This window comes from Rousettus aegyptiacus, unplaced genomic scaffold (genome assembly GCF_014176215.1).
Source record: "Rousettus aegyptiacus isolate mRouAeg1 unplaced genomic scaffold, mRouAeg1.p scaffold_m13_p_11, whole genome shotgun sequence".
In the NCBI taxonomy this organism is placed as follows: domain Eukaryota; kingdom Metazoa; phylum Chordata; class Mammalia; order Chiroptera; family Pteropodidae; genus Rousettus; species Rousettus aegyptiacus.
Genome location: NW_023416286.1, coordinates 89,903,016 through 89,918,046, shown reverse-complemented (window position 1 = coordinate 89,918,046; position 15,031 = coordinate 89,903,016). Strand labels below are relative to the sequence as shown.

The 15,031-nt window shown below is 39.8% G+C and overlaps 1 protein-coding gene across 5 annotated transcripts in view; it reads right to left on the bottom strand.

The window, feature by feature from the left end:
- Positions 1-254: 254 nt before the first annotated feature.
- The window catches only part of NAA16 (N-alpha-acetyltransferase 16, NatA auxiliary subunit), a 52,566-nt gene continuing 37,789 nt past the window's right edge, over positions 255-15,031 (bottom strand). For 3 of the 5 annotated variants that reach the window (XM_036228914.1, XM_016158180.2, XM_036228915.1), the window contains 8 exons: positions 13,396-13,524; positions 7,586-7,799; positions 6,552-6,745; positions 4,774-4,882; positions 4,253-4,351; positions 3,971-4,114; positions 2,204-2,301; positions 255-1,622 (listed from right to left, as the gene is read on the bottom strand). In XM_036228914.1, the coding sequence (XP_036084807.1) occupies positions 1,425-1,622; positions 2,204-2,301; positions 3,971-4,114; positions 4,253-4,351; positions 4,774-4,882; positions 6,552-6,745; positions 7,586-7,799; positions 13,396-13,524 (1,185 nt within the window). In that variant the 3' untranslated portion in view covers positions 255-1,424. Of the gene's footprint in view, positions 1,623-2,203; positions 2,302-3,970; positions 4,115-4,252; positions 4,352-4,773; positions 4,883-6,551; positions 6,746-7,585; positions 7,800-12,684; positions 12,826-13,395; positions 13,525-15,031 lie in introns of those variants that run through there. The other 2 variants (XR_004953412.1, XR_004953413.1) reach the window with 2 other exon arrangements.

Below are 15,031 nucleotides of genomic sequence, written 5' to 3'. Positions count from 1 at the left end.
CTCTTATGCAAATGGCATTCACTGAAAGTAAAACGACAAACTCTAGGTTTGCCAGGATATTTAGTGACGAAGACTGCCTAGCGCTAAACTTATTAAAACACCAAAAGGAACACAAGCTGCTGTGGCAGCAAAATATGCTAGGAAACAGTTATTATGTTTTATCAACTTATAAAATTAAGATTAAAAGTTTTACTCAAAGAAAAAATATTTTGTAAAACTATTTTGATACTGTGACGCAATAACACCGACAGAAATAAGCAATGTGTACAAAATAATTTATTACAGCTTTATATAGGGTGGCGTTATTTTACAGTGAGTTTTCCTCAACAATTATGAATCTAAATAGCTTAGAGTAAAAGAAAACCATTTTAATTAGAACTATTCCTCTAAATAAAATCTCCCTTTTTGAATTTATATTTGCCTTAAAATATTAATATTAGACATATTTACACAATTCTGAAATACAGACTGATTCCATTACTGTTTTCTGTACAAGATAGAAAAAGCTATCCCCTAAAAAATATTGCCCAATACTGCTTTAAGAGTTAAACTGAGCTAATTCAGATTCCCATTTTGCTGTGCTCACATACAATGTATTTAACAGTCAGAGCAGACGAGAGAAGGGCGCTTCAGTGATTTGTACCCTGCCCTACTATGCTCCCTTGAAGGACAGACCAGATATAAACGGGGCGCAAAACAGTTTAGTCAAGAAAGCGTAATTCTTGCCTGTGGGTCTTTAAGACTGACCTAGAGATATGCAACAAATTTACCAGGGAATCCCAATGATTAAAAGGTAAACCAATCCCCACATTCTGAATTATCTACATAAAACTGGAATACCCTCATTCAAAAGAAATTATCATTTGCATGGAAGTTAAACAGGAAATGACAAATCAGGAAAAAAAACAAGATAGAAAAAAGGGCAAAATGAAGTAAATTTTAGAATAAACCTCAATATCTGCCCAAAAGAGTTCCGTATTGTTTTCAACATACTATAGTTAACACTTTAAAACTGATGTGCTTTAATTAAAAAGCTAGCAAATAAACAATAGGAAAACGAACCAATTAGGGATCAAAGCACAGATCCTAAAACCAGGATCTACAGAAAATGACAGTGAGGCTGCGGACAATCGACCCAGCTTGATGAGAAGCTGTCGCATGTAGGGTGCGGCAGTGACAGCGCCCATCGCAACGCTGACAATCTGGAGGTGTAAGAAAACTGCGCAAGTACAGACAGGTAATTTTAACAGACGTTTGTGTGTATTGGCAGAATCAGAGAATAAAATAATAAGCTTACAGAATACGCCATTTAAAAATTCCACCCAACTATTTCATTTCATATCTATATTAAAATACGCCCTGGAGAAGAAGCCTGATCTGCATGAAGTCAGCTGAGTCCACAGGAGCCGGTTTTCTCTGGGATTTCAAATGTCAGGAGCCAGGACATCGCAGCCGGCGGCGTGGTTCGGCGCCGCGCCGTGACTGCCTGCGGCGCCCGCGGCCGGCAGGAAGGCCGCCGTGAAAGGCAGCAGGCCGTGGCAGGCCACCCTGTACTCCTCGTACTGCGGACTGCAGCTCCCGAAGCTGCCGTCGAGCAGCGCCTCAGAAACCTTCAGTAAAGTCTACGGAAACGGAGGGAAATAAAAATTATTTTTAAAAAAGTGGTGACTGACTAACTACTTTAATCAAAAGGTACAATCTGTTAATTAACCAAGAGGAAGCCAATAGGGCCTTAGTCTAAAATAACTTCCTGCTATCTACGGTAAGTAATCACCTCAAAAAAAGAAACTTTGAGAATCAATTTTGCCAAGACTTAAAATAGCAGTAAAACTCTAATACTTGAAAAGTGAATCCCTGAAACTGCGATCACTAAAACGAAAGTGTCCTGTGTTAATAACAACGGCTCCCACACTGAGCGCTGACTGTGCGCCAGGCAGGCACTGAGGGCTGACTGTGCGCCAGGCAGGCACTTCAGCTTATTCTTTCCGTCGACCCTCATACCAACTCTATGCCACAGGACTGTCATCCTCACTTCCACATGAAGAGGAGGAAGCTAGCAAGGTGACCTGCATAAGGTGACAGCTCGTAACTGGTGGAGCTGAGAATCAGACCCAGGCATCACTCGAAGGCCCGCTCAAGAATTATGTTGTGAGATCACTCAGAATTCAAAAATGTGCAGAAATCAGTCTGTGAAAAATCTCACCTTTACATTTTTATCTTTTACAGTTTCGTCCAGTCTGGTGGCAATGGCAATTGCTTTCTCTTGCCTTGACTTGTCCAGAAAATACATCATTTTAGCACCTGAAAGAAGAGGACATTTCAAAATGAATGAACTCCCATGCCTGACGTTTGATGTGATTTGCGCTGACCAGTGCCTTGGAGTGTGTCTCCAAGCGTCTGACCAGCAGCGGGCTGGGGCAGGCGCCCGCCAGCACTGAGGAGGCAACTGTGGCCCCTCTTGAGTCCCCACTCGGTGACCACCAGGGACGGCTTGGGGCCTCAACGGGAGCATTTACATGATGTCAGAACACCACACACAGGTCTTTTTATATTACAAAGAGATGGCTGCTAAACGTTTACCAAGAGACCAGACCTAACACCTCCCCCCAAAGATGTAACTCGAAATATAATCTAGGCTACCCTGTGCCATCAACAATTTTAAAAAGATGATATCTTAAAATAAAACATCTAAGTAACAAATTAGTACCAGAGGGGAGTGTGGTAGAGAAACAACAGGAAAATGTTTGCATAGTCACAAAGTAATTGATTTAAAAATAAAACCCAGGTATACGTCTCCAATAAATTATAAGGTCCATGTTCTGCACTCAATTTTCTATTGGTCTTCTGTTTATTAATTTATATTAACTGTTAATTTATAAGAGCCTTAAGCATATTATTAGCTTTCATCAGTCACATATCCGCGAATAATTTTTTCCAAATTTATAGTCTTTTGACTTTGTGGGTTATTTTTATGTGGCAAATATTATCTTTTCTTTAGAATTTCATATAATGCTTGGAAAGGCATTTCCCATAATTATAATGAAGAAATTTTTTTCCCCATTATCCTATGTTCTTAAAGAAAAATTCTTATCTGCCCTTACTACTACTAAGAAGCGTTGTAATTTCTAACTTTTTCCATAGGAATCAAAACCAAGAATTTTCCCTTTACATCAAAATAGCTTAGGTTAAAGTATTTAAATATACTATATTACATGTAATTCCCTTTCTACAAACTTTTGTCCAGTCTGCATTTATGCCATCTTGTCATTTTATGAATTTGCCTAAACTCCCTCCTGTAACAAGGCAAGGGACCAATGAATCTCAAAACATAAAATACACAAAGTAATAAAAATACAAGGAAAAACAAAGCACTCATAACCACCGTTAAGCTTTGGTGCACACGTCTTTACCCCATGTGCACTGTCACACGGTTGAGCTGTTTTATGTTAATTCTGCAAACGTATTAAAAAGTATCTACCCCTGTTATTACAGATCCTTGGGATAAATATCACTTCATATGGTTACCTGGTATTCCATCCTAAAAACCTACTCCTTTCCCTATTACTGGACACGCGTTAAAGGTGTTTCCATTCTTTCCCCCATACTTACACGCAAACATTGCAGTTAACATCTCTGCACTTAAAGCTCTTTCTGTACTTGCCTTAATTCCTTAAAATTATTCACGAGAGCGTGCCTACAGCGAAAGGCACGGGAACTGCGCGGCTCCTGAAAAGCACCGCGACCGGCCTCCCAGGCGGCGGGGTGGCTCCCGCCGCCGCCGCGACACACACGGCTCCCCGTGTGTCTTCAAAACAGACAAAAACTTTCCTAATTTGAAAGATCAAAAATGGTACTGTATATGATTCTTTTTCTCTGATCACCAGCGAGGTTGAACATCTTTCCAAACATTTCTGAACCACGTTCTACCTTGTTTTCACAAACGTCTTAACGCTGGGAGCTAAATACCAACCTGAAAGCAGGTGCTGAAGAGACGCCGCGTTCTGTCTGAGGAAATCCTCGTTAAAGCTTTCCAGATCCTTGTCGAAAAATATTTTCTGCATTTCTTGAGATAGAACTTTGCTCACGATGTCTGGAAGATTACTATGATTAGACACTATAAAAATAAAATATTTGGAATTTTTAAAACTTCAGGTCTGTCCTTTGAAAGAAATCAACTAAAATACATTTAGCATTAAGCTTGATATATTTTACATAGTAAAAATATTACTATTGCTCCTTTGTTTATACTCACCGGACTTAGAAAATTTAATTAAACACTCGTGTAACCATGGGTTATTACTGTTGATAGCAAATGCTCGTTTGACAGATTGTAGCATTAACAGAAACTTTCCTGTGTCAGAAAAAAAATCAAAGTAACAGCATTGATATTCATGTATGATATTTTCTTTACTTTACTTTAGCCTCATTTAAAATCCAGTAACAAAATGTTATCTTTCCTATAACATTCATAAGCAAAATTCAAAGATGACTTTGGTTATCAAAGACAACTTTCCTAAAAAAGAAAAAGCTCAAAATATCATAGAGAACTGCTTCAGGTAAACAATTTATATGACTGCTCAAACTATTCTTAAAATGGATTTGATCATAATATTCTAATTTATTACCCAGTAAAGTTTGAGTAGCAAAAGAAAAAGTGATTGAGAGCCTTTGTGGAAAGCTGAAGTGGAACTCTAAAAGAACAAAAATAGACCTGACAAATTGAATATGATCACCAAAATAATTAAGGATTAAAAACTGAATTCAAACCATTACCTTTTCTAAAATATATTTCAAACGCTAACAGATGAGTGTCAATGTTATCGGCAACAAGGTTCTTGAGAGGTATAAGGAATTTGATAGCTTCTTCCAAGGGATTTTCTATCTATTTTAAAAAGAAAGGTAAATTTTATTTATGAAACAGCTACACGAATCAAATTTCTCCCCATATTTTATATTAATATGTATTTGAAGTAATTTAAACAGTGTGGGGAGGAAATTGTTCTCTACCCGAGGTTCTTTCAGCTGCTAATAACCAAACAAACATGAGTCTGACTGACGAGAAATGATCAAATTTAATTACATACATAAACACGGGAACCCTGATGACATGAGATAATCAGAGACCCCACAGACATGAGAGGTTCAAAGACAGAAAGAGAAAACGAGGTGTATGTGGCACTCTGAACTAAGGACCACCTAGGGGCTTCAGAGGGGAGGAAAGTCATTATATGACGGTAAGGGCAGATGTTCACCATCTGGAAGTTCGTCCTGCCATAGAGGTCATCTCTGATGATCCCTCATGGGCAAGGCCCCTAACTCAAGTTCTTCTAGGGAGTTAAGGGAGCGGGGGCAGAAATTTCTCCTAAGCCCACAGAACTTTTGTTGTCTTTTAGGCACATCTTGGGGTGACTTGTTCTGAACCCCTACGACAGTTCTTTTCATATAACCAAATAAGCAAGAAAAATCTTTAAAATTATCTATCAACAAATTCAAAGTAAATAGTCGATTTCCAAAATGGAAATAGCTGTACTGTTTTTACGATTTATAGAGTCAATACAATTTTATAAAAATACAGAAAAGGATTTCCATAGGCTGAAGGAGACGGTACAGCAAGCACTGACGGCCCCTTATTCTATAAGCATCTTAAGTAAAGAGACAAATACAACTATATCAAGTGACTGAGAAAAAAGTAATGACGAATTTAAAATACTTACACTAGATTCACATTAAATAAACTAGAAAGCCAAATATTTCTGGTCCCTAAATAATTAAATCCTGGAGATGAGGTACTAATTCTTTGTAGCTACAACATACCTTGCAAGATATATAAAATCCTTTCATATTTAATAGACAACTATATTGCTGCTATAACAAATTACCAAAATTTAATGTCTTAAAGTAACACAAATTTACTATCTTGCAGTTCTGTAGGTTAAAAATCCAACACTAGTCTCGCTGGGCTGAAAACCAAGGTGTCAGGCGGACTGCATGCCCTTCCGGAGGCGCCAAGGGAGAACATGTTTCAATGTCGCTCTGGGCGTCTCAAGGCTGCCCACATTCTTTGGCTTGTAGCTGCCTCCCTCCCCCAACCCGCCCATCTTCAAGACCAGCCACAGGGGGTGGAGTCCTTCCCACACCACTGCCACCTCCTTTCCTCGCCCACTTTTAAGCCCCCCCTGTGATGACATCAGGCCCACCTGGATAACCTGGGCTCATCTCCCTATTTTAAGGCCAGCTAACCACACCCTTAAATTCCCTCTGCCACCCTCGCTTACCTATGCCACATAATGCAACTCACTCACAGGCCCGGGGTTTAGAGCGTGGGCACCTCTGGAGGGCCACGGTCCTGCCCCGACTACAATTCTAATTCTAAGTGTAACACGCATTCTTCAAATCTGCATATCATCACTCAAAAACTGATGACCATCATAATGATCCTGAAAATCCTACAAATGGCTTCTGATTTATAGATTTATATACATCGTGTTTATGGCCAAAACAAAACTAAAAAATATAAATCTTACTAAATAAAGACGGTAACTTCATCTCACCCTTTCTAATTTTTCAGGTATAAGTTCTTCTTTGAGACCACTGGCTTCTTCCTCTTCTTCGTCTCGTTTTTTCTTTTGATTTTTTTGTTGACGTTCCCTTTCCGCATGCTTTCTCTCTTCTTCTAATTTTGCCTTTTTCTGAGCTCTTCTCTGCTTGCTAAGCATTTTCTTCAATTCTTTGGCTGACAGGTTTTCTACAAATATCCAAATGCATAAAAATTATGAGTAAATGTTGCTATTTTTCCTCATACTCGTCTGCAATACATACTATTAGTACAGCCCTTTGGGGAGGTCAAGGGGAAAAGGCAACAATGGAAGTTTTTAGAAAGTGTACTCCTAACGACCAGCACAGAACCTGGCACACAAAAGGCAACCGGCGGATGCTGCTTGACTAAAATTAACCAACTCCAGCCCAGCTCTGCCTCCCAGACGACACGCGACTCTAGGCAAATCATCTCTCCCTGTACCAAGTTTCAAATCGTGTGAAGTGAGGCTCACGGTACCAACTATCCCCTGGGAGTATTTCCAGGATAAGGCAATGCACGGAAAAACACAATCTCCAACCACTACACATATTAGGAATGAAAGAGCAGAAATCTGCCTCCATGCGATTTCTCAAATATTCCCAGATATTAACATTTTAGTGAATAAGAGCTGTAGTCTCATTAGCATGATTATTATTTCAATAATAGGTACTAGAAGTTGTAAAAATAAATATTTTTCCCTGAGGGGCTCAAAGCTATTTTTAGTTACAGTAGGAAAAAAAAAGGACCTAGCTCATAGACATTTCCATGTTCCCTGAGTTAGCCTTGCTGAAGGTAAAAATAAAAGCCTGCGAGTCACGCCCTGAGGGGGATTCGGCAGCCTCGGCCCCAGGGCGCCACCTGCCGACCCCGGCTCAGTCTCCCCTCCCCGCGCTGCTGCTTCTGGCGTTTCGGTTCTCTAGTGCTGTCTTCACTTCCACTTGACTTTTCTATGCATTGTTTATGTTAATGTTCTTTTTGAATCTTTTAAAATAGTTCCTTGTCAGTTACCTGAATTTATTTCTTGTTGCTTGTTTTCATTGGTTAAGGGATTATCATACAATTTCAAGTACATTTCAATCGCGGATCTAGCAGCCTTGAAATAGAAGGCATGTCTCCTGAGTGTATCTTCTAATCTCAGAAGGTCAACATAGGCACGAAGGGTCATCTTTCTCATGCAGTATGTATGGAAGTCAAATTGATCATCGGTTATCTCAAAAAAGTGCTTAAAAACAAAACCACAAATTATCTCTTACATTTTTTCAATAATGTCTACTTTTGAAAAGAAAATCATAAAAAGCCCCCAGAAACCATTTTAACAGTCACAATTTCACTCCGTTGCCCTCTGCAGTGTTTAATACCATGAAGGACACCAAGTTCTTCTCTGCATATAACTTAAGTTTTTCTTCCTATGATTAATTCCCTAGAAATCCCATTTTGTGCTGATACTCAATTTCTGTGTAGTAAATTAGATGATCAGATTATCACCAAAAGCCTGGAAATTAGTGCACATTGATATTTTAGCTTTAATGAAATTCTTCTCAATATTTCCCCAAAATCAGTACGGCAGAGTTAACAGAGCTCTGAATGAAGTCTAAACTTTGACTATACAATGACGCGAAGTATTTATAATTAGGCTGCTCTGCTCCACCACGGGCTCTTCAAGGGCAACCTTGTCACGTCGCCCCCCGATGCCTGGCACAGGCCCAGCACAGCACACATGCAGTAAGCGCAGCATTTGCCAACTCCGGAGACCAGCTGCTCATCAGGCACGTGACCTCTTAATTCCCCAGAGCCCCGATTATCTGTTAGGAATAAAGAAATCTATACAGCCAATTCCATAAGGTTCTTATAGGATCAAATGAGAAAATATTTTGGAGCTCATTCTAAACTGTAAACTGCTATAGAGACACAGAGCACTATGGCTTTCTCTCACCCGACGAGCTACCATTAACCTACCTACATTCCATTTTAGCAAATGTTCTTAGTCTGGAGTCTATGTATAAACGAGTGTAACATTTTCCTAAGAGAGAGCTCCGGGCTTTCATCCAAGTCTCAAAGGGTCCATGACTCTCCAAAAGTTTAGAACTAATTCCTCACGTAGAAGATTAACCCTCTACCAATTTCTACTTTTATTTTCTTCGCTGCATGCCTCTTTACCTGTCCTTTCTTTTCTCCTACTTTAGCTTCTCCAAACACATACAGAGAAATGAATGAGCCAGTACACCGGTTCAGACCTAGCTCTTCTACTCCTTTATCTTCCCTGCCCCGCGGCCCAGTGACTCACTATGCAGAGGACACCCCAGTAAGTGTCCACGTCACCTTATAATTTAATGTCTTGGTAACTAGAAACACACTATACACAGAATTATATTTAATGCCTAAGACTTTAAGTGAAGAACTCTAAGAAGAATAAAAGTACACAGTATGGAGGGAAAGAAATAGAAAAAAATGAATGTTAGTTTATATTTACTCTTTCAAGAATCATGCTTTGATGATGTTATATTTGAAAATTGCATTCCTCCCATCGGTAAGACAAATCAATTCATAAATAATAACAGCTTGGTTTCTAAATCGAAGGGTTAAACGTTTCATAGAGTTGTTCGTGGTCTTCCTTAATGTCAATCAAGCATGTCTAGTGCCATAAGAATATCTTAAAATTCAATACAACGATGAAAACACCTAAGAGATTACATGACCTTTATTAGGCTGAGAAACGTTTATGTGTGAAAAGGCAGATTCAAGAGATATTCCTAGAAGCACTAGCAAACACCGATTTCAAGTCAAATTCAGGAGGGAGCCTCGTGGAATCACAAACATTCAAGTCGCCTCTTTACCAGTAACAGCCCACAGGCCGCCTCTCTCCAGTTAATGTCTTCCATAAACCAGTAACCACTATCCCACTCTGCCTGTGGCTTCCACAGCTCTCCCCTCGAAAGCCCTGCGCGTCAGGAACTCAGGAGAGCCCGCAAACCTGGGTGGTGATCGATCTACGATAAGCTAATAATGGTAGTAGACCAGATATGGCTAGATTAAATTGGGATTCCACAAAACAATTTTGCTTTTGGAAGAAATGATGTATTGCAGACTCCTACTCAAAAACAATTATATCATCTAAGGCTGATTTTCAATTTTTTAACTTTTTATTTTGGAATAATTACAGATCCAGAGGAAGCTACAACGGCAGCATAGAGTCATTCTGTATACTCTTCCCTCGGCTTCTCCCAAAAGGCTACGTGCTACACAACTACCGAAACCCAGAGCCTGCCCCTGGTACAACCGTGTGTGCGGTTAGTTCTCTGTGGTTTTACCACGTGAGGACTCGAGCAGCCACCACCGCCAGTAGGGGCACAGAACCGTTCCGTTACCACAAAGATCCCCTTTGTGCCACCTTGGTCTCCAAATTTATAAGACAAAAACATACTAGATAACACAAACAGGGAGTCAGTCCCTCCCCTCCCCCACGTCAGTCAAACATGAACTAAGATCACTTATCAGCTCCCTGCGGAAACTAGGTACCCGAATTTCGGCGCCCGGCCCACACCTGTAACTCGACGTCCCCCTCATCGTACACACTGGTTCTCTCTCTTTGGGTGGGGAGGGGACAGTAATGCCGGAATTCCTCGAGTCGTTAAAACTGGGCCTGAATCAAGTCGGGAAAGGTATCAGCAATGCCTTCCGCAGCGCATAGCACGTGGCTCTCTTCAGGGTTTTGGGGATCCCCTACCAAGCCGTCTCTTCTGATCCGGAGTCCCCGCCCATTCCTGTTCTGAGTGACTGGATAGACTAACAGGAGCTCACGCACAGAAATACTTAAAATCTGTAATAACTAGACCAAAGAGGGTAGGCGATAGGCAACTTACAGAGAATATGCCATCATAAAGCACATGTCAAACCAGTAAAGATTAAGACACCAGAATATGAAGTAATGAACTTCCTACGGTTTTGAGCTATCAGAAGCCCTACATCTTACCAAAAAGCTTAGAAGTTTCTACTGCTGCTCTGATTAGACATAAAGTAGCACACTGAAATAATGAGAAACCAATCACCTAAAAACTGGTTAAAGAAAACTCAATTCTTAAAAGATGAAACAGTTTAAAATCTTATCCTGAACACGAGTTTGTATCACAAATTTTAAAGACGGTTGTTTTGTTTTGACTAAAACTCAGGTTCTAAACATCAGATTGGGCTGGATCATGTAACCTGTACATATATAGCCCTAAAATCCTAGAAGAGTGGCAAGATTAAGACAGAAAAAGAACTACACTGAGCCTGTCCAGAATCCTCACATGTCAACTTCATGTGTGCCCGAGCTGAAACTGCCTTCACTGAAAGAACTCTGGGAAGAGTTCTTGAAGGCAGATGATTCAGTCCTAATTTAAACTTATTTCTCTAGTCACTGACCTTTTTAGAAGGTAAACTACAAAGGTTTTTGAAGCTCGTTTCTTTACTAAAATACTTTAAATTCAGGCACAAAAGTAACCCATGCAGATACCTATTATAATAAATCTTTTAATTCAGTAATTACTCCCAAATTCTTACAATTATTTCATTAAGAATTTTCTTTTAGAAGTGCAAATTAGCAGTTGATAGTTGGTCACGGGGATGGGGAGCACGGCAGAGGGAATGCAGTCAGCATTAATATAAAGGCTAAGTGGAGGGCTAGGGGATGGAGGGAGCAAATGGGGGGGGGGGGTCATTTTATGAATTATATAGATGTCTAACCAATGTACTGTGTACTTGAAACTAATTTAAATAAATAAGTTTCTTAAAAAAGAATTTTCTTTTTGGTTATATTAACTATTAGAAATTAATTTTAGAAGCATTAATTACTCAGCAAATTTTTAATCACCCTATTGGTACTATGCACTCATAGTCCTACATATTAGTTTTATTTATTTTTAGTATAAATTATTTCACTATAAAAAGACTAACTTTAAAATAACATAATAGGCTCTTTTCTTGTTTATCTGTTCCTTGTATTTTCTATTCTCAAGCATCGACGGCAAACCCTAAGTAAAGACAGGAAAGATTCTAGCAATAACAAATATGTAACGTGACCAGAGGGTGATAACCAACGATTTCCTATCATTTTTTCCCCGTCAAAAATGCTTTCTACCAGTCAAATGATATTTCTTTAACCAGAAGTACAGCTGACTCTTGAACAATATGCGTTTTTATAATTAAAAACACCTGCATGTAAGTGGACCTGTGCAATTCAAACCCTCATTGTCCAAAGGCCAACTCGATTTTCTACCCGCAGTGGGAAATCACAGATGCGAAGAGCAGACTGCAGTTATACTCGGATTTTCGACTGCACAGAGGTCGGCACCCCAACCCATGCATTGTCCAAGGGTCGAATGTCGTTTATCTGACTTTACACAGAATTTTATTTTGATTGGCTAAACTAAAATCACTAAAACTTTAAGAGAAAGTGAAATGAAACTTAGTAATGGAATAGCTAGTGACCATATTCTAACAATCTTCAAAAATATCAGACAGAACAAAGTAAGATCGTTATTAATGTTAGGAGAAATGAGAGCAGTTCACAATCATAATGATCCTAAGGATGTTCAAATTTGACTTCCACAGACAATCTGATCGATCTCTCGTTCTGGCCTCGCTGGAATTACTGATCCCTAAGTGCCCAGCAGTCTCTTCATTCAGGAAACAATCTGTCTCTCTGAGAGACAGTTAGTAAGAATGCATCTTTCCTAATAACGAACGGAATGTTTTTAAAGTGACAGTCGTCATCTACAAGCCAGTAACCTACGTTCCTTCACAGAAAGAAGAGCCTGACTCACATGACAATGCTTGGAACCTGCATGAATCACTTCTCAGCCAAGGGCTTTATATTTTTCAAGGAGAAGATGAGAAGTATTTCCCCTAAAGATACAGCCATCAAGCCCAGGCTTAAAAAGAAAAAAGCAAAAAAAAACCCCCAAATAAAGCAAAAACTAGGTTATTTTTAAGAGGGCTCAGGTGTAATCCTAGTTCCGGTTCCCGTCGAAAGCCACCCTCTAAGAGTCCGCCTTTCTTCTGGGTCACCTCAGAGGTTTCACATGGGAAAAAGGCCAAAGTGACTGCCGGAGTGCAGACTTCAGGCTCACCTGACTACGACGCCTGTGGTTTTATACTGCGTCAGCATGGGAACAGTGGTGCCGAGTGACCCCAACTGAGGGCTGCTGAGGACTGCCTCAGGGGTGCATGTGTGGCTCTTTTCCTCCTGTTGTCCATTTGGAAGGAGAGTGCTTCAGAGATGACAAAGAACAGGAAAACAAAAATTCACACAAAGGAAAAGAAAAGGCCCCTCGCTAAGGCACAATCACACACACGATCCTAAAAGCAAGTAATAAAATCAGCCTGCGAACCAGTCACAGATCGCTGTACAAGTACTGAATGCGAGGACAAACAGCGTGGGAAGACAAACTGGAGAGAGGCCGACTATGAGCGGATCCTGGCGCAACGGGGAAAGAGGTGGCCATCAGTTTGTGTGTCCTTCTAGGCTGGGGATGAAAACCAAATGACGGCCTGATTAGGGAGCAGAAAGTCTGAACATATATTACTAATAACCGTAACGGCATAGTAAATTAATCTTTCAGACAAAAACATGGAGACATGTTGAAATCGTAATCATTCGAGGATCAAAAGAAAGCAACTGTTTATTCACAATCTCAGAATGTTTGAAAGGCTAAAGATCGACTTTTTCACAATGAAATTTCCAAAGGAGATAAAACAGGTAGATGATCCCAGGCAGAAATCTATCTGCGTTTCTTATCACCTTACAAGAGAAAAATAACGTCAAAATTCTATCAACTTACCCTTTCTATTTCATGGCATTTTTTCAAGGCATCCCCATACCTCCCCAGACGCTGGTAAGCTGAGATGCACTCTGTCTGAAACCACATACACTGCATTTCATTTAGATTTTCCATGGCAGATGTTCCTTCCTGAAACGGAATCATTCATAAATATAAAAAGAAACAATAAGAGATCCTAAAAATCTTATTTTTTCTTTTACGACTAAAGCTACAAATATTATGACAACAGCAATTAACGAATATATCGATGTGCTACTAAAAAGCTCCTACAAATTTAAAATTACATAATGCCTTATTTACCCAGTTCTGCTGGAGCATTTGACACTCTAAACAGAAAAAAAGTCCAGATTACTAGAGCTAAGTTTCTAAGCGCCAAAGCTTTTAATTACACTATTTTCTATAGTAATCCTATGAAGTAATGGCTACCTTCTGCCTATTAAGCAAGTTTCTTAACCTTTCTTTGCTGATTCAGGTCACTATGATGTGCATCCATTAATGCCAAATTTGTCAGGAACAGTTCCAAGCCTGCTTTTCAGTTTCTCGGTATCCTCCCTCCACATCAGGCTGCCGCTACTGTCACTTTTTTGTGCCCATGGGTCTGCTCCTAACAGCATCTCCTGTTCTATGGCAAATTTTCTCATTTGCAGTGGGGTGACAAAAATGAAGTAATAAAATTTGTTAAGAATACTTGTTAATTCAGACTCAATGTGAATTCTGTGACCAGTGTCAGGACATAAAGTACCTGGTTTCAGTGCAGGGGCACTTACAGTATTGTCACCTTTTTGAAGGGTTATTTCAAATATATATTACATGGACCAGGAACCATGGCAATGGTACATTTACATAAGTAATTTCAATTCTTTAGTTCTTTTTCACACTCATTATGTGTTATCAGTTCAATTTTCAGAATTCTCATTAAAAGTATAAAAACTAACCCTGGGTGAATGAAATTATGGATGCATTTTATTTCTTCTTTATGGTTATGTATCTTTTCCTCTTTTTTTGATAATTACATACGTTTATAAGAAATCTACATTATTTCATTACCAACTAGAACTATACACCTTGCATCAGTAACTCTGTATAAGAATTCTAAACTGTGAAAAATCTACAAGAAGGAAACATGAGCACTTCACTCACTAAATAGCGAGCAGACACAGACTGACTATTCGAGGTTGCTGGCAGTTCTCTCCACTGGCTCACTGTTACCAGCGCGTGCTTCAGACGCGTCTGGCCAGCGGACCAGTACGGATAAACTACGTAAGTTCTCCAAACAGCCTGGCAACTTGTCACGAGTGGACGACTAAAAGCAATTACGACGAGCAAGCTGAGCCACAGACGTTAGTGATTACTCTCAAATGGGCACCCTTTCCCCCCTTTTCATTCTCCTGTGCCCTTTCAGACGCATCCTAGGTGTCGGTGGTGCATGCGAGTGTGTTTCAGTCACTGGACTCGTTTAACGTAAGAAGTCCTGTGTACTCATTGGTCTCCAGCTTGGCCTTCCAGGTGGCACTTTTGTCTACACACATCACTGCTCTTACATCTACACTGGTGCTCTCATCTAACCTTCAAAACTGTATGCAGTGGAAAGGGCACTGAAGACTTTGAGCCCCAGCACTGTTTATTACGTGATCAA